This window comes from Lissotriton helveticus, chromosome 5_1, assembly GCF_964261635.1.
Source record: "Lissotriton helveticus chromosome 5_1, aLisHel1.1, whole genome shotgun sequence".
Classification (NCBI taxonomy): domain Eukaryota; kingdom Metazoa; phylum Chordata; class Amphibia; order Caudata; family Salamandridae; genus Lissotriton; species Lissotriton helveticus.
The window spans coordinates 635,849,561-635,875,561 of NC_136065.1; the positions used below are offsets into that span (position 1 = coordinate 635,849,561).

Genomic DNA, 26,001 nt, shown 5'->3' on the forward strand with positions numbered 1-26,001 from the left:
CAACATTTTTTCCTGTCCCCATACATTTGTGGAGCTAGATAAGTGGTAGCTGAATAACAAAGGTCTCTGATTTGGTGGGTGTTGAAGGAGGATTGGTTATCATGGTTGAAAAGCAGCTTTTTCCTCTGCTGAACCAGTATTTTCAGAACCACTTGTTACAGATAGCCTAATGTCTTCCTGATCTGATAGTTCTGCTTCAGTCAATGCTGGTGTCAAGCTTTGACCAAACATGCAGTTCTCCTGAAAGTGCCAGCTGTCCCTGAATCTCTCTGGGTGTATCAATTACTTGAATACCTCACAAGAAAAAGTTTGGGGAAATGGCAAAAGTAGAGAGAAAACCCATGAGCGCTTGCACTCACAAGTTGTTGGAAAAAAAACCATGGTGGAACAGCATCTGAGTTGCAGATTAGCAAACTGACTCATTCTCAGGTGGTAAATGGAGACAGTGCTAATGAGTCCAAGAAAAGGGTTTATGTAAATAAGCAGATACTACTCAAATATGGCATGTGTAATTTCATGTCAAGACCGGAGGCTAGCATTATGCACAACCTTGTATTGCCACTCCAAACTGCAGCACTTTAAAGCATTTTTTAGCACACCCAAAAATCCAGAATGAGAACATCACCACAGTTCATATAAGCCAGAACACAGCAGCCATCTTCCTTTTGTATTCGCTGCTCCAGTCAGTTAAGTATCTGCTAGCACTTCATTAGTTTATCTTCCTGTTATTCTTTTTGTGTATATATTTACATTAGTATGTATTTTTTTAAATATAAAAATATAGATAAAGGTTAACAATAGTTAATATGTATTGAATTAGGAAGTAAGTTTCCAATGTATGGGATAGGGGGAAGTTTTTCATGTTGTTTTTATGGAGCGAATACTGGGAGAGTATGAACAAGTGGAAGTATTAAGTATTAAAAGATTTTTCAAGGTTTCAAAAAAGATGTTTACACTAAATTAGAGAGTTTGTTACCTTGCGCGAGTCTGCTGTGCGCCGTTGGCATAGGAAGAACGCTGAGGGCGCGAGGCAGAGCTCTGCAGAGCACAGGTTTGCGTAGAAATTACGCCTTGAGTTTCCGAGCAGGTGACGTAAGACATTGGCAATGAAACATACACATCTATGTACTTGTAGCAGGAGAAGATCTGAGGCGGACTTTTGTGGGCTCCTTAGAGACGTGTGCACCGTGGTAGGTGACGCAGGTGTTTTGTTCGCGCCGACGAGAGAGTGAAGAAATAAAAAAACATTTTTTAAAAGCAACTAGACTCTGCCAGTCAGTGGTTGCCTTAGAGATGCTTCAGGGCAGCTGTGTCAGTTGGAGGCAGTTAGTTTAAGGCGTGCTGTATCAGATATGTAAGGGGAAAAAAAGAAAAAGGAAGTATTTAAGTGAAGAAAAAGGCAAGTGAAACGGCTTGATGAACGTTTGGAAAGGGAAGTTTAAATTTAGAGAGGTACAGTTTTTAGAATAGATTATGAGTGAGTAAGGGTTACTCATAGAGAAGGAGACAAGCAATGAATTAGTGAAGAAGATGTTAGTAGCGGAGGTTAGATCTTCGGTAAAGGAAGTTTTGGGATCAGTGTTTAAGAGAAAAAGGAAGGAAGATGTTTCAGATGAGGAATTTTGGTCATTGGAGGAGGAGGAGGCTGGTCATGCTTTTAGCATGATAGGAAAAAGGAAAATGAAAAGAAAGAATTTAGAGAGAGAGGAGGATAGGTTCAGGGCCTTGTAGAAAGGTGTTCTTGGCATCACATAAAGAGAATGTGCTCAGCGCAGCACAAAAGAGGGTGTCCTTGGTGGCACACAAGAGATTCAGGAAGTTCCTGATGATGAAGATAATTCATATGAACATGATGTGGAATATTTTGATGAGTTTGTTTTTGACAGCATGGATACAGAAGAAGGGGCGCTAGATTATGATAAAGAAGATAAAAGAAGGAAGGAGAAGGGGTTAGTAAAGGAGCCTCAGGGTGCTGATATGTTCAGCCCGGATTTAATTAGGCACTCAAGAAGTGCAGACTGATGGCCACTAGCACATGTGGTAGGGTTTATTGGGATGTGGATAAAGAAACCATTGGAGAAGGAAGCTAGATCTGTAATGCGGGATGAGTGTTCTCGCCCGGTGTTGGATAATAAGGCATGAGCAACACCAGATCTGGATCCGGACCTGATTAGTTTTTTGTTTAAAATGGGTCGCGATCCCAGGAAAGGATTGTAAAGGGCATTAAAGCAGTGCCAGGATTGTTGTTAGATGTAATAGGTCCATTGGCTAGAATACTGAACATGGCTGAAGAAGCCAAGACAAATTCAGTCTCTGTAGATACAGAACTGTTAAGAGGTTGGTCTCAAACAGTGGTATGTTTTCTTGGGAATGCTAATGCGGCAATTATGGCTGAAAGACAAAAGGCTTTTTTCATGAGAATCAGCCCTAAGTTAGGTGATTTTACAAGGAAGGAACCTAGCAAGGATCCAAAAGGTTATTTATTTGGAGAAGGAGTAGTGAAAGGAATGGGGAAGTATATGTGTCCACCTTCACTAGCCTTGAAAAGGCACACAGTTCTCTAATGAGAGTCTTCGGAGGGTGTGTTTTTGACAGGGCTGGAGCAAGAGGGCCCTTCTCCAGCCGGTTTATTGCGAGGCCCCAAAATCAATCTTTTGTAAGGCCATCATTCAGGGGGTTCCAGTCAGCAACTGGATTTTATCCTCAGAGGGGAAGAGGACATCAAACCAGAGGAAGAGTTCACTTCGGATATGGAAATCATGGTAGGTATGAGGATGATTTTTGGTTTTACCCAAGGAAAGGTAGAGGGAAGATTAAGATTTTCCTATGAAATTAGAGGAACCTAACAAAGGATCAATGGGTTTTACAGACAGTTCAGGGTTATTCAATAGAATTTAAGGAGATCCCGGTTCAGGAGACAGAACCAGGAGAGTTAGTTTTTCAGAAGAATCAACAGGAGTTAGTAAGTAAGGAGGTTCTAGGTATGTTAAGGAAAGGAGCAATAGAGGTAGTAAATTCAGAAGGTATTGGATTTATGATTACGTTGTTTTTGGTAAAATAGAAGGACAAATTGGTACCTAGTCTACAGGCATTTCAGAATGGAGGATATCCATTTGTTGAGAGACATTCTGGAGAAAGACGATTGCTTGGTAAAACTGAATCTAATGGATGTGGGCCGGGTCTCTCCTCTGCCGCCTCAGCACCACCTGTGCGTGCTCTCCCCCGCTGCTGCCGCCCTGACTGGGGCTTGAGCCTCCGGTGCCCAGATCAGCCTGCTTTATTTTTTTTCCTTAACTGTTGTTGTTGTGACTGCTGCACTTGTATTGTTAGTATTGTATTCCCCTCAACCTCTGTTTCTCTCTCGTTGCACCCCTACTCCCCCCACCCCCCCTCTCCTGCCTTTTGTGCCCACTGTTCCCGCCGCTTCCCCCGCGGCCACGCCCCCTCGCCGCCCCGCTCCTGCTTCCCAGCTGATTCTCCCTCCCTCCCTCCCTCCTCGCCTCATATGGCAACCACCACCCAGACGCGCAGCGGAAGCGCCGATGGCGCGCCAAAGGCGCACCAAAGGCAAGCCCATCTGCGCCCATCCGCGCTTGGACAGCGCCCAGTGCCAGGACCCCGCGCACTCTACAACACCAGACCCCGATACGACGCCAACACCCTCCACGCTCTCAACACCGGCCGGGACCACCGCTGCTTCCTGGCCACTTCGAAAGGCACCCACGGGCCCTTCTCCTGCCACTCCTGCAACTTCACCAGCGACAGATCAACCAAGCCTCCAAGGACCGGACCCAACCACCTTCGATGCATACTCTTTAATACCCGCTCCGCACGCAAACACGCCATCGAGCTCTGGGACTTGGTCGACACCTCCGCCCCAGACGTCGCCTTCCTGACCGAGACCTGGTGGAACGACTCCTTGGCACCTGACATCGCCATAGCCATCCCAGGCGGCTACAAGATCTCCCGCAGAGACCCCACCAACGGATTCGGAGGAGGAATAGCCATCGTCCACAAGTCCACACTCCAAGTCCACACCCTGGCAGACGACTCCTTCAACTCCGCCGAACACCTCCACTTCCAGATCCACACCGACCCCAACACCACCCTCAGAGGAACACTCATCTACAGACCTCCTGGTCCCCGGGCCCTCTTCAGCGACTCCATCGCCGACTTCGCCAGCACCCACGCACTCGCCTCCATGGACTACATCCTCCTCGGGGACCTGAACTTCCTCCTCGAGAACAACAAAGACGCCAACTCCGCCACCCTGATAGACAACCTCGCCAACCTCGGCCTCAGACAGCTCGTTACCGAACCCACTCACATCGCCGGCCACACGCTCGACCCCATCTTTTCCACAAGCACCCACTTCACCTTCAACAACACAACCGAACTCCACTGGACTGACTACCGCTGCATCCACTTCACCTTTAAGAAAACAGCCACGTAACCACCGCACCCAACAGCTGCCCCGCCGCTGCTGGAGCAAAGTCACCGAAGACCAACTGACCTCCACCTCCACCCTCACCCAGAACCCACCCAACGACCCCACCGACCCAGATGCCACCGCCCGTAACCTCAGGCAGTGGATCAACGACTGCGCCAACACCCTCACCCCGCTCAAGAAACCCTCCATCAACCACCTCAGCAAGAAAGCCGCCTGGTTCACTGAAGATCTCCAGACCTCCAAACGGACATGCCGGAAGCTGGAGAAGAAATGGCTCCACGGCCGCACACCAGACAACCACGCAGCCCACAAGGACGCCATCTGCAGACATTACCACCTCATCAGAACAGTCAAGAGATCCTCCTTCAAAACCCGCCTGGATAACAATGCACACAATACCAAAGAGCTCTTCAACATAGTAAAGGAACTCTCCAACCCCAGCGCCAACACCAACGACATCCCGCCCTCGCAAGACCTGTGCAACTCACTGGCCACCTTCTTCCATCGCAAGATCGCTGACATCCATGACAGTTTCAACACCCCGTCTGCTCCGACCACGACAGCCCCCACCCCGAACACCACCTGCACCAACCAGCTGACCTCCTGGGCCCAAACCAACGACGATGAGACACGTAAGGTCATGAACTCCATCCACTCAGGATCTCCGTCTGACCCCTGCCCGCACCATGTCTTCAACAAAGCAGATGCAACCATCGCCCCCCAACTACGGAAGGTCATCAACATCTCCTTCGACTCAGCAACATTCCCGGAAAGCTGGAAGCACACTGAAATCAACACCCTCCTGAAGAAGCCCAAGGCAGACCCCAAGGACCTCAAGAACTTCTGGCCCATCTCCCTGCTCCACTTCCCGGCGAAGGTCAACGAGAAAATCGCCAACATACAGCTGACCCGCCACCTCGAAGACAACAACATCTTAGACCCATCCCAGTCCGGATTCAGACGAAACCACAGCATTGAGACAGCCCTCATTGCCACCACAGACGACATCAGACGCCAACTTGACAACGGCGAAACTTCAGCCCTCATCCTCCTGGACCTGTCAGCCGCCTTCGACACGGTCTGCCACCGCACACTAAAAACACGCCTCCAAGAAGCCGGAATCCAGGAAAAGGCCCTGGACTGGACCACGTCCTTCCTCTCCGGCAGAACACAGAGAGTCCGCCTCCCACCCTTCCGATCCGAAGCCACTGACATCATCTGCGGCATACCCCAGAACTCGTCCCTCAACTTCTGTATGGCCCCCCTCGCACAAGTGGCCCACCAGCACAACCTGAACATTATCTCCTATGCCGACGACACCCAGTTCATCCTCTCCCTCACCAAGGATCCGCACAGTGCCAAAACCAACCTCCACGAGGGAATGAAGGCCGTCGCCGAGTTGATGAGGAGCAGCCGCCTAAAACTGAACTCGGACAAGACGGAAGTCCTCATCCTCGGCCCCACCCTCTCTGCCTGGGACAACTCCTGGTGGCCGACCACACTGGGAACAGCACCGACACCCACGGACCACGCACGCAACCTAGGATTCATCCTCGACTCCTCCCTTTCCATGTCAAAGCAGGTCAACTCTGTCTCTTCCTCCTTCTTCAACACCCTCCGCATGCTCCGCAGGATCTACAAGTGGATCCAGAGCGAAACCAGAAGAACGGTGACCCAGACCCTCGTCAGCAGCAGACTGGACTACGGCAACGCACTCTATGCGGGAATCCCAACCAAACACCTACAACGGCTGCAGCGCATCCAGAACGCCTCCGCCCGCCTGATCCTCAACATCCCTCGACGCAGCCGCATCACCTCCCACCTAAGAGACCTACACTGGCTCCCAGTCAACAAGAGGATCACCTTCAAGCTCCTCACCCACGCACACAAAGCACTTCACAACACTGGACCAGCCTACCTGAACAACAGACTGAACTTCTACACCCCCGCCCGCCAACTTCGCTCCGCCAGCCTCGCCCTCGCCGCCATCCCGCGCATCCAACGAACAACCTCCGGCGGCAGATCCTTCTCCTTCTTAGCCGCCAAGACCTGGAACACCCTCCCCACCCAACTGCGGCAGACCCAGGACCTGCTCACCTTCAGGAAGCTCCTCAAGACCTGGCTCTTCGAACAGTAGCAGCACCCCCCCCGCCCGCGCCTTGAGACCCTCACGGGTAAGTAGTGCGCTTTATAAATTCACTGATTGATTGATTGATGTGTATTTTACAATACCAATAGAAGAAGGGAGTCGCAAATATCTACAATTCAGATGGATGGGAGTCCTTTATCAGTTCCATTTTGCCTGGCATCTGCACCTTGGTGTTTTATGAAGGTGTTGAGGCCACTGGCCTCATATCTCAGGGAAAGTGGAGCACGTATGATTATGTATCTTTTTTGCTGATGTCTCAGAATCAGGTGGAGTTGAGGAATCAGTTGGGTTTAGCACGTCAACTTCTGGAGTCTCTGGGATTTCCTATAAGTTTGGAGAAATCGGTTCTAGAACTATGTCAAGATTTGGAGTTTCTTGGTTTCAAAGTAAATACTTTGAGATCAGAATTACGCATTTAGACAACATACACTGTAGGATTGGTGTCAGACTGATTCTAGGCACCCCCACCGGGTATGTTGGCATGTGTACCTGCTAGCTAACAGTGACAACAGAAACTCCTCTTACCAAGGAGAGAATAGTTCTTGGCAACTATCGAACATGACAACCCTGATTCCTCAGGACCGTGGAAACAGTGTACTACTTTTACGCTCAGTCACTTGTGCTCACTTAGTCTCAGAGAGATACACAGAATAAACGTATGGACGTTTTTCAATAAGCATTTATTGAACAGTCGGTATTCTAGTGGTAAATAGGTGTTTTGAAACAACCATTAGACAGTAACAGATATAAATGATTAGAAGCACTAAGAAAGTAAAAGGATGGTAGATTTCTACCATTTTGCTATAAACATGAATACAGTCAAGTATATAAAATGCATGACAATAAAATGCATACTCCTACAATGCTACCCTAGCTAGATCTACCTAAGTGTACCTAGCATGTATGTAGGTGTTAAGTCAAGAATCCCTCTAGGATAATGTCAACCCCATTACCTGAAGTGCGAGACTGTGGGACCACGTCTTGGTCTCGAGTCGGACACACCGCAAGGGATGTTTAGACCACTGTGAGCTGGAGATTCCTCATGCAGGAGCTTCAGCGTCTCACATCAGTGTGTCAGCAGGGAAGTCCTGATCTCCTCTGTTTGTCTCAGCAAGATGCAATGTTTATGTACCCAAAGGTCTCTCCAGGGTTCTATCCTGCTGCGCCACTTGTCAGACTTAGGATGATTTCAGGAATTAACTTTATAAATAGTTATTATACAGGAGATGGTAGTCCTGATGAGTTTCCAAGAATCCTCACGCATAATGTATGAGGTTTTTAACAGGGAAAATCCTGCGTATCTAGGTAAAAGGTCAGTCCCCAAGAACCGTTATGTGTGTAATGTAGGGGAGAGTACAGGTGAAAGGTTACGATGTTACCTGAGCCTATATTTGGGTACGTATATGGAATATAAAAGTTTACCAGAAAGAAAGGTTGTGAAAATAAAAAAAGAAGTGAAACAGGTCTTGAAGAGATTTATCTTGTTGCGAACCTTAGGGCCATATGTATCAAGCCCAAATGCGTTCGCAAACGCCGAAATTTCGGTAAATGGTATGTATCACACAAATCTGCATGCAAAATAAGGAATTGCAAAATTTGCGATTCCTTAAATGCAATGTATGAAGCCAAAAAAATTAGCAAAATGCCCTTAAGGAATCGCAAATTACCACCAACTTCTAGTTGGTGGTAAGTTGCGATTTCTTTGAAGAATGCACATTTCAGAATTTTTCAAAGTGCCATGTGACGCACATACATGCCCTTAGGGCATGTAAGTGCGCCACATGTGCACCTATGCATATTTCAGGGGTGCACTGCACCCTTGAAATTATTCTCAATTTGCGATTTTCAAATTGTGAATCACAAAATTGAGAATACTTTCCCATTCATTCCTATGGGCCTCCTGGCCCATAGAAATGAATGGGAAAGTATTCCTTAATTGCGATTCGCAATTTGCTAATCGCAATTAAGGAATACTAAGAATTCGCTAAAAAAAAGCGAATTTGTACATACATACCAATTTGCGATTCTGAAATAGCGATTTCTTAAAAATCGCTATTTCAGAATCGCAAATCGGTACTTTCATACATATTAAACAATTGCAATGTTCTGTTAAAATATCCAGCTTTATTTGATCTCTTTTAAAATGAAATTATATATTTTAATTTCTATTGAAGGGAAGCCTCAGTCAACAAGGACTACAGTATCCCTCATTCATTGTCTGTGATGTAGATAAGAACGGAAATGGAATTGTTAGAACTAACAGCCTTACGGTGATCTTCCCAAAACATTTTTGCTGATAGCTTTTTTGTTGGACTTAGGACTCTGGACACTTTATCATGGTTAACTAGTGCTAAAGTGCAAATGCTCTCTCCCCTAAACATGGCTTGATTGACGTATCCCTAATCGGCACATTTAATTGCCTGTAAGTCCCTAGTATAATGTACTATATGTGCCCTGGGCTTGTAAATGTAATGCTACTAGTGGGACTGCAGCACTGCTTGTGCCACCCACTCAAGTAGCCCTTAAGCATGCCTCAGGCCACCCCTGCAGAGCCTGTGAGTGAAGTTTACACTGACCCCCTTGCTAAGCCTTTAACTCCCCTTTTATTACATACAAGTCACCCCTAAAGTTGGCCCAAGTTAACCATGTAGGGCAGGGTGGTGTGTAATCAAAAGGTAGGACATGTGCTTTTACATTTTACATGTACACTGATGAGAGGCCCACCCCTCTCATAAGCTAACATTGTGGCTTCCTAGTTACATTTAATAAGCTGCAATTCCTAAATGAGAGAAGGTAGAGTTGTCATGTTTGTTACCTATGAAATGATAATGATAAATCCTCTTTAATCGTAAAGTTGGATTTTCATTGCTATTCTGAAAATGCCACTTTTAGAACTTTAGGCATTTTACTGCTTTTAGCCATTTGGTGTCTGCTACCTCTCTCTGATCACTAGCTGGGTGGTAGTTCACTTTGAGTATTCCCACTAGACAGCCACACACAAAAGAACACTGGGTGTGACTTCATACATCTTCCTGAGAGGAAAGGAGGAAGTAGCTGGACACAGTCTCACACTTACACCAGAATAGCCTTTGGCCCTTTCCACACATAAAGGGCTACATACTCTCCTGTAAAAAGTCTGGAGCCAAGGCAGGAAGAAAGGACCTCTGGGCACTTCAAAGACTCTTCTTTGAAGTCATCTCCACTTCAAAGACACAATTGCGTATTAATACTGGACCTCTGACCCTACCAACTCAGTACACTTCTTGACCTGAAACCAACTTGCCAAGAACTGCTTTGGTAAGGAATGCCACTCTGCTGTTCTGGAAGACTGTTGCATTGCTGTGCTACTGTGCTGTCTGCTGCTCTCTCTGACTGGACCTTCATCACTTGACCAAGAGGGACCCCAAGGGCAAACACACTAGCTTCCTGTTCTTAGAAAACTCAGGGACATCAAAGTCTTCCATCCTGCTCCTGTGCGTGGTTCACTTGAAGTGGACCCAGGTGCTTGCTCCAGCAGAACCAATTCATCCTCTAATGTGAGAGCAGAATCGACGCATTGCTGCTGTTGCGGGAACAGAACCAGCACATCAAATTCAGAACCAGCACATTTGTTATTTTTTTGTGTGGATTTTTATATAGCTCAAACTACACCCGAAGGTATCAGAGTGCTTTACATGAGCACCAGTTACGTTACAGATGGACGCATTCATTTTTGTTAGGCACTGGGAGATTAAGTGATTTGCCCAGAATCACAGAATGTTGAGCATCCTTGCAGATACTCGAACCCGGTTCCCCAGCTTTGAGGTTGACCGCCCTAGCCACCAGGCCACATTCTCTCCCCAATTGCATTGCCAACGGAACAACTGCACCACTTTCACTGCGGAAGGACGATCATCGACTGCGTACATCGGCTTCCGAACCAACGCATCTCAGAACTGGCACTTTACCTTAGGAACTGGTGCATGCCATTATTGCGTGGAGAAAATCATTGCATTTTCTCGATTGCGGGATCGACACCGATGCATTGCTCAGCTGCACTTCGCATCTGGCTGTTTGCGACCAGAATTAAGATACTTTTGCTCAGCGGGGACTGCATGGGTCCTGTATCTGGCTCATGCTCCATTATGGTTGGCCATACTCTTGACTATGTCTGGTCCAGTGCAACCAATTTACTCTTTAGGAGCTTATTACTTCTCAGCACTATTTTAATATTTAATATTTAAAAGTTCATATCTGTAGCCTTCTTGGAAACCAGAACCACAATGTCATGAACTCAGCAATTAACATCCACTTTCGGACAGTAAAATAAAGAGAGTGAATTGGAATTAAGTGAGTCTTGTAGAGAAATAATATTTAACCACATTAGAAAAATGTGGAAAGGATTACATTAATTTCCCTTGCACAAAATACATATAAATAAATGTATGCAGCCCTTCTATGACTTATGCATCTCTGGCTGTTTTTCCTTGCACTGTCTTTAGAATCATACTAGCCTCCGCTTTGAATATACAACACTTACAGATGTTTGCTGCACTGTACCGGTTTCTCCATGCGGTGCCCGCTCTGCAGTCTGGGAAGAACTTCAGACGGCATTAGATCTGGATATGGTGGGGACCCTACAAAGAAAGAGGACAATAAACAGTCACATTCTGCAGTTAGCCAACACTATACACTCAAACTTCCTGATGTTTGACTTTTTCAAAATACTTAACTATAAATCACAAACGAAAGTGTTAAATGTGGCACCGTTGCACCTCAATGCTTGAAGGTGGAGAGAGGGGGCTAATGAAAAAGAAGCATTTACTTAAAAAGTTACAGCAAACACATAGAGAAGATTTCTCAACCTTCGGTCCTAGAGGGCAGGCTCCATGCCAAATGTTTAGCATATCCACATTTAGAGAAATGTCGCTGCCTTAAAAATCTGGCACTCCAAGACCGACATTGGAGAACCCTGGAATATAGCACTGAACCCCCATTTAGCAATTTTCATTAGAATGCTTGCTTTGCTTTTGGGCCATAACAAGAGGATCAAAACAAGATGGGCACTGAACAGCATTAGAGCTGGATAAAAGCCCTGAGACACACACCCTGCCTGCCAAAGGAAGCACAGAAAAAGCGCTAGTGAACTGCTCAGCAACCTGTGTGTGCACCTCAAATAGATGAAAAATGGGTTCCAAATGAGACTGTAGGAGTGGCGAGCTACAGGAGACAGTTGATGCCCTTGACATGCCCCAGTTTGGTATTCAAAAATCCATGTTAATAGAAAAGAGAGAGAATAAGTACTGCAAGCATAACGGAAGCTGCTCCTTGGTGTGCTAGAGAGGTTACTCCTGAATGAGGAAATTGTGGGGCAGATTTACGAGTTTTGGCGCATCTCTGCAAATCAGTAGGGATGCGGCAGAACAGATGCGACACGCAAAACCACCCGTGCGCCACCGTGGCGCACGGATGGGCAGATACGTGTTGCATCCCCCGTCGTAAAGGTGGTGCATTGCTGGAGTCGCGTCTCAAGCACAACGCGGCTCCAGCAAGGCTCGGGGGCGCCCTATGCCTAACATGCTGCATCACTCCTTACGCCTGCTTCAAGCAGGCGCAGGGTTTTGTCTCAGCGTGGCCATAAAAGTGACTCACTGAAATCTTGTAGATTTCACTGCGTCACTTTTACGAGGCGTACCTGCGAGGGAACGCCCACCCTGCGCCGGAACGCCCACATGAAACCGACGCAGGTTTCATGTGGTGCAGGGCTTCACAACGTGACTCATTTTCCTAGATGTGTCATGTTGTCAATACGGCGCAAGATGGCTCAAGGTTCACGCCGCCGCTGCGTCACAGAAGTGACTCAACGGTGGTGTAAATGTGTCGCAAGAGGCTTGTAAATCTGTGCCTGAGAGTCTAATGCAGAGAGAGAGATAGCACAATTTGTCCATAGGACATACAGTGTGGTTACTTTTCATGCCAGGGCTCAGTCTTGCTGTGAATTTTCAGTAAATTAATAGGCAATTACCGATGTTTAAAGTATCATGGAATTGTACCAAGGAGAGGAAATTACAAATAGCAGGTACAGATGTAGAATGGGAGTACCTGAAGACAGAAAGAAGTATAGAAATGAGTTATATCATATTTGCAACAGCTATGTATGAAGGAAAACATTTAAAGCTGCATGACCTTTCCTTCTGCAACAGACTTCTTTCCAAATAATGGGAAGGAACCAGTCAGGGTACCCACATTTGTAGGGTTTCAATCCTTTCACCCAGTTTATTGACTTATTGATTTAGGGTAAACTAGCAATGGTAAGTAGTGCTGTTCAGAAGGTAGCACGCCACTTTATTTGTGTTATGTCACTGAATTGGGGGCCTGATGTATCAAGGGTTTTACCAAGTCTGTGTCAATTATGGAAATGTGTTGATATATAAGAGCCTGGATGACATGAAGGCCAAACCTTTTTAACGTTGTTTAACTGAAAGGAGACATGTTATACCACCAGATTCCTATAACAACATATTTAATGTTGTGGTGGAACCTCATCAATTCTATATTATGAATTAGAGTGATAATGTATCTGCTTCTCCACAAATACCACACATTGGGGCAAATCAGGAATTCTTTCAACACACTGCAGTCTCCAGGGAAACTTAGCTTTAAAATCTACAAAGTTTTCAATATTGTATTCCTTCAAAACCAAATAAAAAGTGTCGAAACAATAAATCTACAAAATAGACTTTTAGATCGCAAGGTTTCACAAGATAAGAAAATGTCTCATTCAGATTAGAGTCTTTGTGAATATTTTTTTTTAAACAGTAAAACAAAAAGCTATTGGAACACAGTTTCATGTTGTAAATTGTATTTTCACTATGGCTAGATATATCCCAGTTAAAGATACACCCTTGACTGTTGACTGAGCTTAAATAAATCCCAGCCCACAAGCATCAAACCAAAAAGCCAATTACTTACTCACAATATCGAGTTCCATGTCACTCAATGAGATCAACACAGACTCTATTAATCGCACATCCAATTTACTTAAAATTCTCTGTAATGGTGATATTCAAAGTTAAAATAATTCAATATTAACCAGACCTTATTATTTTTAGAATCCATAAGTTAAATATTTTAATGATCTTTATTGTTTTACATTGTGTAGCCAATCCCTATTCCCACCAGCCTTCCTCTCTTTTGTCTAACAATATTTTCTATAGATTGTAATGTAAAATTTAAAATAATAGAAATAAAGTGGATGCAACAAATACAGTAAATGGTTTCAATGGAGCTATTTGTGATAGAATACTTTGTTTTTTATCATCAAAATATACAGTAACAATTCAGAGGTCTTGAAATTACCTATTGTGACCACTTCATATAGGAAAATCCCAAATGACCACCTGAAAAAGATTAGAAATAGTGTTAGGAACATATACAGCATACCTTTACATTTTAAAACTAACTAGCTTTTTCAATAATAATTTCTTTTTACTTCCAATTGCTTTCTTTGGACCACATTATTTGAATCACAATATAACCCAATTTGTAAAATTCCAGACCAAGCAATTATAGTTTTAGCACTGAACAGTAAATTCGATATTATTGATCAGGAGACACCACGCCCAGTTTTCAACAGAAAGGGTAAGTAAGTTGATTGTAACAAAGTTTTGGCTACCACTGAACAATGGTTACATTGTGATTTAAATAATGTGACCCTGAGGAATTGATTGTGTATATCATGAACAATACATTGGCCAGTAAAGATCTATTAAAGGATTGACAAATCATAAATGCCAATAAAGCCACAACATTGCAATATATGTGGAATCTTTCTTACTTCATTTAAAAGAATGTAAATACAATTTGTGCTCTCATTTTACAGTCCTTACAAGATTTCTTTATCAATTATGGTAAACCGATGAGACAAGTTAGTATACACTAAGGTGACCTTAAAACGCCATTGATGTGTGCCTACAAATCAGAAGGCAGATTCTCTTCTGGCCTCAAACTGTACAGAAGTACTAGCATATCTAAACGAAGACATTCATGAATGCTGTTTATAACCCTAAAGTCTACCCTAATGCCTTTGCCAATGCTGGGAATAAAGTGACAAACAATAATGCCTTCTGTATACAATATATCCAGGAGATTCCAGTGTAAGCATTTCCAAGAAGGCAGAATTGTACACCAAATAGCATGAAGTCAGAGAGTAATAATGATTTAATGTATTAATAAAAAAAAATGCTGATTTCTAAAGATCAGGTGCATACCCTGAGGCTTCATGGAACTAAGAAGTACATCTGTCTCTCCATGAGCCTAGTAAAAGAGATTTATTTAATACGTTGTGAAATGTACGGTAAGATTTTTTTTTTTTTACCAAGGCACAGTTGTAGGTCATTCCAAATGGAGGGCATAATCACAGAAAAGGTTCAATCACCATCGCTAGATCTTTTTGGTGTGTGTGAAAAGCATAAAGGCATAGTGAGGAAAAGTGCAGAATACAAGTACAGACAGATCTTGGAAGCTTGATCTGTAAAGAGGTCAGCCATTTACTGTAGAAAGCTTTACTTGTCAGACAGAGGGATCTAAATGTACCTTGGCTGAGATCAACAAACAATGGGGGCTACGATGAGCCTGTAAGACCCTGTTGAATTTAGCTTATAAAAAACACTGGGCCTTTTGTAGTAGATGAATGAGAGAAGTTAGAAACCCTGGATAGCATGCTTTAGTCAAGTCTGGACTATGTCCGAGCATTCACCATGTGGACTCTAGGATGGACGGGTATAAAGGGACAAACCAGTTTCAGGACACTCATCTAGAAATAGCAAGAAGTGATTCCTGAGTTAATCTAGAGAATTAGACTGAAATCATTGTGTAACCAAAATCTCCTGCTCTTTACCTTCTGAGGTAGTCGACATAAGTGAGGGTACAGTAACAGCAGCCGTAGGGAGCGTATGGGACTGAATGGGGTGTAGTGCTAAAAGCTAGCTGACAAAAAAGAAGGTCCTTTGCCTTGAATGCCAGTCAAACCACCTTAAAGACATTAGACTCTGCTCTCTGGTAGACTGTTAACCAGGTACAAGGTCATTTGCTGCAGAGACTGAGCAATAACAGGTCTTACATAACATAATTATGAGCACATCTACTTTGCACTCACCAAGTGTTATGCAAGTGGTTTAGTCTAATCTAGACACAAATGTCAGAGTGACCATTACAGTTGCAGCCGGCCTTACTCGCAGGTGGGATACCGGGAGTGCATGTCGGTAGGGAGGACCCGTGGGGAGGGAGCCATGCCGGGAGGGACTTACGTGAGGGTTTAATTTTAAATAAATTAAAAATATTTAACTTACGTTCGCAGCCCAGTTCGGTCCTGCGTTGTCCCGCATCCTCCCCACCACACAGGAAACAGGGAGCTTCCCTCCCCTCCCCTCTCCTCCCTAAGCCAATCACAACGCTGCAATGGCAGTGTTGTGATTGGCTGGGATGCCGACCGCACAGGCATGTATGGGGATGCTGTTGTCTCCATCTAGGCTGCATGCAGCCTACATGGATAAATGGGCAGAGTGTGTATGACTGGTTTGGTCGGCCCAGGGGATGACCACACAGTTAGGTCCCACAACAGTGGGGAAGCCGCTCTTCCCCTGCCCTGGAGCAGGCACGCCCACCCGCCCCCATCCAAACCCTTCTGCTTTCTCGCAGTGCGAGAAGCAGAAACATAAAATGGTATTTATAACACCATTTTATGTTTCTGCTTCTCACACTGCGAGAAAGCAGTGGGGCGATACTCCTCCACCCACATGGAAAAGCCGCCCCTGGACCATTACTTGCTAAAAAGAGATAAGATGTAATACAGCCAAGGCTTATTAGATGAAAACAGTGGCTCTGTACAAATTTTGTGATGTAAGACCGACCAGAAAGCTCTTTGTTCAGGTCAACAAGCATCTTTTTCACTAAGATATCCGATGTGTAGGGTGTGAAATTCAGAGTTTACAAATCACACTGGAGTCAACATTCAAAAACCACCAAATTCCTGCTAGGATTCAATTGTAAATCATAATAAGTCACCCACACTCACTATCTTTAAGAACGTAGCAAATCCTATATACCAAAATTGAGTAAAAGGATGGTTTTAGTAAATGGCAAGCTGTAGATGTTTAAAAAAGAATGTTGGCAGGTTCCCTCATCAAGGCACGACAGAGATTAGAGGATTGCTTTTGAAGAGTGGACGAAATGATAAGTGATTCAAAGGAAGAATGTAGAAAAAACTGGTGCCAAGCCTGTAGGTGTGCCTATTAGAAAAAGTGGATAGTGTTCTCAGAGGCTGTAGCCACACTGCCATATGTAAAAATAACAAACATGAAATGGGGGAGTTGCTTGAATTCATAGTTATCAGGCAATAGCGGAACTCTGAGAAGCACCAACACCCTGCTATTGAAACCACAAAAATGTAGGAAAAAGAAAACCTACACATGCACCTTCTCTGGCCTAGCACCCAGGATATGGAACGCCGAGCCCCAAGCAATCAGAATGAACCCCTCCACCATCTCATTCAAAAATGAAGTCAAACTGCTTCTGATGAATAAAACTCTCTGCTGATCCCAGCCCTGATGCAAGTTGATACCAACTAGAAGCTACTCATCAACCAAGAGCCATGTTTATCTCTAATCGAGAATGACTAACACAATCATGGCCTTCTACAAGAACTAACAACATATATCATCTCTTCTTAGACACTCATTTCAATGGGACTAGCGTGCAACTTTTCTTTTGATGTAACTTTTGAAAAGCGCTCTGATACCCCCATTGGGCTAGTCCACCCTATATGAAACCTTATAAATAAATAAATAAACTCTGGGCCACAGTCCATTGTATTTTTGCCCAGTAGGCCACCTTACAAGCGATAAGCAAAGCAGTTTTTAATCTGCTCTACCTGGAACAGTCCAGCCTGAAATGCAAGTTCACATCTCCTGACACAAGCAACCCCAGGCCGGTTTCAGAACATTTTGGCCTCATCAGTAGGCTGCTGCTTGAACCCATTTAGCACAGTAAACACAGGGACTACTCTGCACATTACAAGCCACACTTTGGGTGTCACCTGAAAAAACAATTTGTGATTATGGAATGCTTGAATTAATCTCAGCCACCTGATATTACTCTGGGACGCAATCCAGTCCATCATTTTTTTGTTGATTAAAAGTCTATCTCAAACAGGAGCAAGTCACATGTAAATCAGTCTTGATCCTACTCCAATGGAAACAGTTCAGTCCAAGCAAAAATTGATTGGATTGCGGCCCAGCCCATGTGCAACTTCTTGGTTGAGTTTCCTTTGATGACATTCCTCACCTTCTTTGACAAACTATGGACCTTACTCTTAAGAGCAGTGCTGTCACCAGTATAAGTGACATGGAAACAGCAGCAGGTGACTCCAGGCTTCCAGGAGAACATGAAGATACAGTAACTCTGGTCTTATGCTGGGGGTTTAGGAAGAGATCCATTCATTCCACTGAGACATTCTTTTATTTTGCAAGCAGCAGATAAGAGAGATAAAGCAGTGACCTCGCTTGTTTCTTCATTGTAAACTGCCATTATTAACACCTCCATGTCAGCCTTGTCATGATGGCATTCAAATCGGGTGAAAGGTCTATTCTCTACAGCTGCCTCAAATCTGCAAAAAAGTGACATATTTCATCCATCAGCACTGTGAAGGACTTGGGGCCATATGTATCGAGCACAAATGTGTTCGCAAACGCCGAAATTCGCAGAATTTCGGCATTTGCGAACACATTTTTGCTAAATGGCATGTATGTAGCAATTCTGTGTGCAAAATAAGGAATCGTAAAATTAGCGATTCCTTTTTTTGCGATTGCATTTAAGGAATCGCAACTTTTGTGACTCCTTAAATGCAATGTAAGAAGCACCAACAAAGTGCAAGTTCGCCTTAAGGAATCGCAAATTACCACCAACTTCATGTTGGTGGTAATTTGCGTTTTCTTTGAAAAATGCACTTTTTTGTATTTCTCAAAGTGCTATGTGAAGTACATACATGCCCTTAGGGCATGTATGTGCACCACATGTGCACCCATGCTTATTTCAGGGGTGCAACAGGGTGTCCTTTGGACACCCCTGCACCCTTGAAATTGCATTCTCAATTTGCGATTTGCAAATTGCGAATCGCAAATTGAGAATGTCTTCCCATTCATTCCTATGGGCCTCTAGGCCCATAGAAATGAATGGGGAGGTATTCCTTAATTGTGAATCGCAATTTGAGATTCGCAATTAAGGAATATGTAGGATTCGCAAAATGTATTGCTAATCCTAAATACATACCATTTTGTGATTCTCAAATAGCGATTCTCAAAAAATCGCTATTTGAGAATCGCAAAATGACATTTTGATACATATGGCCCTTAGTCTACTGACCCCACAGGCGTATATAGGCCTTGTGTATAGTTTGGTAGTCAAGGGGTCACTGAGACAGAAGCAGTGTGTCCGTGAGCCCGCCAAGGGTGGTAGAGACTTCTGCCGGCCAAGGGGATGGTAGCATCATTTCTGCAGTGCTGTGCATGTGCAGTAGAACATTTTTGCCAATAGTTTGCTCGCAAACATGGCAGGAGCATTTTTCCAGAACAAAGCATGGCAGCCAACAATGCAAATCATTTGCTTTACAAAACAGACACTCTCAGCCTAACTGAAGCACATCTATGATTCAAGGGCCTCCAGGATTAGTGTTTGGAAATTAGAGAGCGTTATTATAATGCCCTTTAATAAATCCTGTGTTCTCATCCTTTTCAGTATAAGTCTACTGCTGAAGGCCTTCATGATTAGGCCCTATTTTTATGCTCTGTAAAAATATGAATTGATGTGAATTTCTGCTGTTGGAAAGGTAACAAACTCAAGCAGGCTCTCCAGGTTGGAAACAGCAGTCTCAGGGGTCTTGGTGTTTTATCTTATAATAGCAAATACCTCCTGATACAAGGGTTTCTCTATGGGAGCTTTCCATGCTTCCTACTGACAACCTGTTTTTTCAGGGTTGGGGTGCTATTTTATCATATCCACTGTCCTCTGACATCACTCAGTGACTTGTTTGACCTTAATAGCACACACCTTACTTAACTCAGTCCCTGGTAAATGATTGCCCAGGATGTATTAGAAATGGTCATCCAGAGATCTTCTTCTGGGTAGTAACCCATCATCTCATTTGTGGCCACTACCAATAGACGGTACTGCTCTACCGGGTGGAGCCACACTCCTGTAGAATAATCTAGGGGGATGCTGATTTGAAGACACTAATTTCCATTTCACCATGGTTTGACTTGCCCTGCATCCCGTGTTCTGTTAATGGATACCCATTTGCAAAGATCCGCCAGTGGTACTTGATCACGGTAAGAGACACAGTTGCCTAGGCTTAAGGATCCCCCACAAAAACACCTTTGGAAACTAGGTCAGTCCTGCTCCTGTCCACATTGGGTCACTTCCACTTTGAAACCTATATAATTGGGTGCTACCCCAGAGAGCTCCTATTCCTCCGTCTTGTATTTGTGGCTTTAAAAGCTGCAATGCAGTCCTTGAGATCTGGGGTCAAAGTGCTACTTAACTCTTGGGAACATACCTTTTTCCCCTCTAAGGTGTTTTGGGTTCTGCTTCCTTAGCTACATCAATTGCGGTAGCATTTGTTGCACTGTTTCATGTGTTTCTGAGATCCACTCCATCCTCGTTAAACTGCTGGTAGCCTGACCCACGCCACCGTTCTATTAGCCATCCAGGGCTTTTTTGGACACAATTACACTTACACAATGGTTGGCTGCTTTATTTATTTATTTTACTGTTTAATGTAGCAAACCTTTACACCAGTAGGATTAGGGCGCTTTAATAAAAGTAGAGTATATCATAACAACAGTATCAGTAAGATGAAAGGTTCTATTGAACATGGTAGGAGCAGTGCTACACATAAGTTGAAAAACAACCAGAAAGAAAGTTATCAGAACATGTAAACAGTAAATAGAGGGCTCCCTATGATCGGTGATCTTGATATCAACTGAACAGTGCTGTAACTCTGCAAACCAATGACTAAGAAGCTGTGCTGTTGCTGGTAGATTATTAAATCAATCCGGTCCAGATCCAAGTAATTTTGTGACCTGTTTATTTTAGGTTTAATTACCTCGGAGTGCAAATATCTCAGGTTAATTCAATTGGTATCAAAACACAGAAAAGAACACTTGGGTCTATAGGTATCAATTGCCTAGTTGTGCAGTAAACCACCAAACCGGGAGCATCCCTTTTAAAGGCCTAGTCACGATTCGGGCTACAACCCCTTCATTGAGAATGAGGAGCTCAGCGATGTTTTCATACTTACCGCTATATGTATCAAGCTATTTAGCATTCGCAAAGGCCGAAATTCTGCGAATTTCGGCCTTTGCGAATGCTAATTAGACAAATGGAATGTATCAAACTAGTTTGATGCAAAATAAGGAATAGCAAAATTTGCTAATCCTTATTTTGCGATTGCACTTAAGGAATTGCAAATTTTGCGATTCCTTAAATGCAATGTATCAAACAAATAAAATGCAAAAAATGCCATTAAGGATTAGCAAATTACCACCAACTTCTAGTTGGTGGCAATTTGCGAATTCTTATCAAAAATCTTTTTTGATAAAAACCAAAGGTGCCATATGACGCCCATACATGCCCTTAGGGCATGTATGTGCGCCATATGCCCCCAAATGTCTTTTTCAGGGGTGCAGCAGGGTGTTCTTGAGACACCCCTGCACCCTTGGAAACATCCGTAATTTGCGATCAGCAAATTGCTAATTGCAAATTGCACTTTCATTCCTATGGGCCTCCTGGCCCATGGAAATGAAGGGGTAATTTGCGATTGATAATTTGCTAATCTCAAATTAAGGAATGCTAAGGAATCGCTATTGGAAAGCGATTTTGTACATACATACCGTTTTGCATTTCCTAAATAGCGATTCCTTAAAATTCGCTATTTAGGAAATGCAAAATGGTTTGTTGATACATATAGCGGTAAGAGAGGTGTATACTAAGTACCCAAATGTGGAGCCAGGAGTGGTGAGGGCAAAAGAGCAGGTGGAAAAAGTGATTTAAAACTAACTACAGGGTTCGCAAAGAACTTTAATAAGGCGACCCTGGGCTAGGGTTAAAAACAGCAGGCATGGCAGGAATGATTAAACCTGCTTTTATGCCACTGAGGTCAACGTGTTTCAGCCAGTGATCCAAGTGGTGTCAGGGCTTCCTTCAGGGCGTAGTGATGCTGCTGCTCAATGTGCCTACTGTCGGGTGTCATCCGTCAACCGACCTTGGCATAGAGCGCAAGGGATTGAGGTATCTCAGTCCTCTTGTCCAAGAGCCGGCATGCCGCTCCCCACACCACGCCAAGGAAGGGAAACCTTGTATACGCTGTCAATATGATTTATGTTTGTTTGATTTGAGCACATTGAGCAGCAGCATCAATAGGTCCTGAAGAAAGCCCAATACCACTTGGGTCACTGGCTGAAAAATATTGACCTCTGTGGCACAAAAGCAGGTTTAATCAGTAATGTTAATACATAGTATTTTGTTAAAACCATCGTATTTGACACTATGGATATGAGGCTTAAAGTCAATGAAGCTAGGAGTTGGGGATTCTGGTAACAATACACGTGTTGCTTAGCCTTCAGTAGCTCACAATGATTTTCACTGATCAGAAGTAGCTCTCACTACAGAAAAGGTTGGAGACCCTTGATCCAACTGCTCTGATACAAGATTCTAATATAAGGCTGCCAACTACACCAGGTCACACGAAATAGTAGCTAAAGACTGTGATTTATTATGTAAGTTGAAAGGGAAGTGGAGCTTGCTTTGCCTCCAAATGCTGCCAGTCTCTGCAGGAATTAGTTCATAAGTATTGTTAGCATTCTATAAATGAACTGTCACAGTTCACACTGAGGTGGCCACATGGGGTACAGGAAGATGGGGCCACATGGGGTACAGGAAGATTATTTTAACTTTTAAGTACTCATAAAATAAAAGGCAAATATCCCTATGGCAACATTTTAAAATAGGTTATTTTCATGTGCAGACACCCTGCAGAGCATCCTCATGATTACAGAGCTCAAAGGCAGTGAAGAAAACCAGGCAAACACTGAACACGGAAACTTTAAACAATAGAAATAGAAATAGATAAACCATAAGGCAAGTATGTTAAGTAGGAAGTAGTAGGCCTAAATCTTCGTCCTGGTACTTCAACTTCATCTCTATGTGATGCTAAACATTGTGTCCCTTATGATCACTGGTGGCTTTACCTATACTGTACCAATGCCAGCTATTTGTTTTGGGCACCCCTTTATGCCTGGAATTATATACAGTATTTCAGTACCAGAATGTTGCCATTGATACAACCCCTATACCATGGGTGGCACATACGTTAAAGATTCCCTCTAGTATTTCATAGCCAGCATTTTATCCTAGTTTGCTTCCTCCAACCCAACCCCAAAAAATTACCTCCAGGATGCCAGCACCAGCATTTTCCCATAGGTGTACCCTTATGTCAAGTATTATATTACTTGCAGCATTTCAAGGGTCTGCATTTCACCTTGGGTGCCCTACCATATGCCAACAATTCCCTCCAATGTCCCAGATTTCAGCATTTTGCCAAAGGTCCCCCATACCAAGAATTTCCTCCAGTACGCAGGTGCCAGCTTTTTTTCACATTGTTCCAATGCCAAACATTACTGCTAGTATGTCAGGGCCTGCATTTTATCATGGGTGCCTTTCCTTATGCCAAGAATTAGCACCAATATGTGAGCAGCAGCATGTTACCTTGGATGCCGCCATAAGCCCAGAATTATAAAGAGTATATCATGAAAAGCGGCAGACTCGCTATCATAAAACGTGCAAACTGTTGGGATGGAAAAGGCCTTTTACTTGGTAATGGATGTTCACTCCTGCCTTGACTGTACTGTGTCTGGGTCTCTAATGCTGATTTTTTGTTGTCATAGGCAAACATGAGTCATGCGTGTGCGCCATTACAGAGGCCTGTCTTATGGATTGCAATCTTGTTGAAACGGGTGAGGTACCCAAAGTGTTACCCTTATTGTGGTGGAAGGCTACTGCCTCCAACAGAAGTTAAGCAGCAAGAGCACAGTGGTGGGATCATACTGTGTAGTGATCAATAAGAGTTAATGGGTCCTTTTGAACCGGAGTCACTGAAGTGAGGTCTACCAGCTCACTCACCTTTTTAAAAGTTCTGCCTATGTGTGCTTAACTCACCCTTGACCTTCATCAGTTAGATGTAAAGTACTGTGCAGTGCAGGAGTGGTGACTCTGCAATGGTTGTAGGTGTCCCTGTGAAGGAAACAGTAGAGGTAGAGTATTGTTGTGCAGTACATGCTTGGTGTGCATGCAGTAGGTGTATATATATACATACAAGTAGTACATCACATGAGAGATGTAGTGGAGTCATGTTGAACCAGTGGCGGCTCGCAAAGGGTGTGCTACGGGGCGGTGAGGTGGGGAGGGGCAGGGTAGGGGGGTAGTAAACTCGGACATACGACAGAACGGAGGAAAGTTCCTCCGTTCCGTCGTATGTCTGAGTTTACTACCCCCACTCTGCCCCTCCCCCACCACACCGCCCCGCAGCATGCCCTATTCGAGCCGGCACTGTGGTGAACATATGTACTGCGTGTACGTGTACCTGTAAGAAGTACAATACATTAAGGGTGTAGTGTTGTGCAGCATGCTCATGATGAATGTATGTGCTGGCAGTGTGTGTGCCTTCAAGAGGCACACCATAACACAAAACAGAAAGGCTACAGTACTAAGCAGCGTGCAGACTGAATGTGTATCTTGAATGTATGTGTGCCTGTGGTGGCAGCACTGGATAGTGTGTGTACTGTGTACATACACTGAATGCAAATGTGTCTGTAATGGTACATGACATGGAGGACATTTTGGGAAGTCCAAGCCTGCATGATGAAGAAATGAGGTGATAGAGGAATCCCCCTAGATAGATTTGTGTATTGCTGCATTCCTGTGAGCTGGGTGGGACACACTGGAGAGGGGATAGAGAGACTCCCCTTGTACACTTGAAAGGGTGATCTTTCATTCAGTGAGAGAAGACAAGGAAAGGGCTTGGGCACATCTCAGAAAGGTGATGGAGCTGGTAAGGGAATCATAAAAAGTGGGTCTGGGAGCCCAGGATTAAGCGTTTGATGCACATACCAATATGGCTGGCATCCAGGTGTGAACTCTAGTCACTCCCATGGCCTGTGTTGTGGGACTATCAGCTGTGACAGACTGCTTTTCACGAGGAAGAGGAAGAGGAGAAGTGTGTACATCAAAAAAAGCAGAACCCCACTACTAGTCTCCCTGTGGGGTGAGGGGACATCACTCAGGGAAACCAAGACCACCTGCTCCAGAGCCAGAAGTACCAAAAGTACCAATGCCTGCCTGCTTGCCGAGACCAGCTCATCCTGTGAAGAAGAGGAGAGCGGTAGAAGAAGCAAGGTCCAGTAGGAAACTCTGTGAAGTGGGCTCCCGGCGCAAGGTGTGAGGGGACGGCTGCTGCACTGATCAGTTTGTTGTCTGTGTGCAGATTCAAGTTGGCAATATCCATATGCCAGGAGTGGGCTCCTTTGAAGCTAGCCATGAGCAGATCGCTGAACAGAAAAATTATAGCCAGTGGGACCTTGTTACAGCAACCCCATATGCCAGGAGGAGCTGTCATGGTATGGGCTGCTGTGTGGTGAGGGCCGAGACCTCACTTGGTGGTATTGCGGCAACCCCATGCCAGAAGGAACTTCCAGTATTACAAGTGATGTGGGGATCAGGCCGCTGCACAAGAACAGAGGAGTTGTGTGAACCGCAGGTCACAAGGAAGCAGCACGGATTGTGATCTACCCAGTGAACTGAGGGGGACGCCGTGGGTGCATCACCACATTGTTTGGGACCCCAATCTGGAGCATCAGAATCCAACCCTTCTCTCCCGTTTGGAAGCGCAGGACTTACAATGCAGGAGGAGTGCCAAATCACCTCTGGCGGCTGATACAGCCAACTGTGGAAGCTAGAAGGAGAGCCTGCACTTGCCTGGTGCTGCTGCTACTCCTGCATTGACTTGACTCCCTGCACAGGACCAGAGCCTTGTGATTGCCCACGGACGGGCCACCAGCTGAAACATTACACGCTTTCTCACGGCTGGAGTGGGTAAGACTGGTTATGGATCAATGGGGCCCTGGGGTACATGTTGCTAGGAGAGCTGCGGCACCAAGACAGATTTTACTATTTTCTAAGAATCAGATTGAGCTCCTTAGATAAGGCCTACTAGTGAGCATTCCCTGGATGTGGCAACCAGTGAATGGGGAATAACCCCAACTACATTACAAAGAGCAGGTAGGACAAGGATTAGCATGAGAAACACTAGAGGTCT

General features: G+C 44.5%; 1 protein-coding gene across 3 annotated transcripts in view; it reads right to left on the reverse strand.

Annotated features, from left to right (window-relative positions):
- Positions 1–26,001, reverse strand: part of LOC144754798 (tyrosine-protein kinase STYK1-like) — a 317,694-nt gene that overhangs the window by 16,720 nt on the left and 274,973 nt on the right. For all 3 annotated transcript variants that reach the window (XM_078643012.1, XM_078643014.1, XM_078643013.1), the window contains 2 exons: positions 13,938–13,978; positions 11,119–11,215 (listed from right to left, as the gene is read on the reverse strand). In XM_078643012.1, the coding sequence (XP_078499138.1) occupies positions 11,119–11,215; positions 13,938–13,978 (138 nt within the window). The remainder of the gene's footprint in view (positions 1–11,118; positions 11,216–13,937; positions 13,979–26,001) is intronic.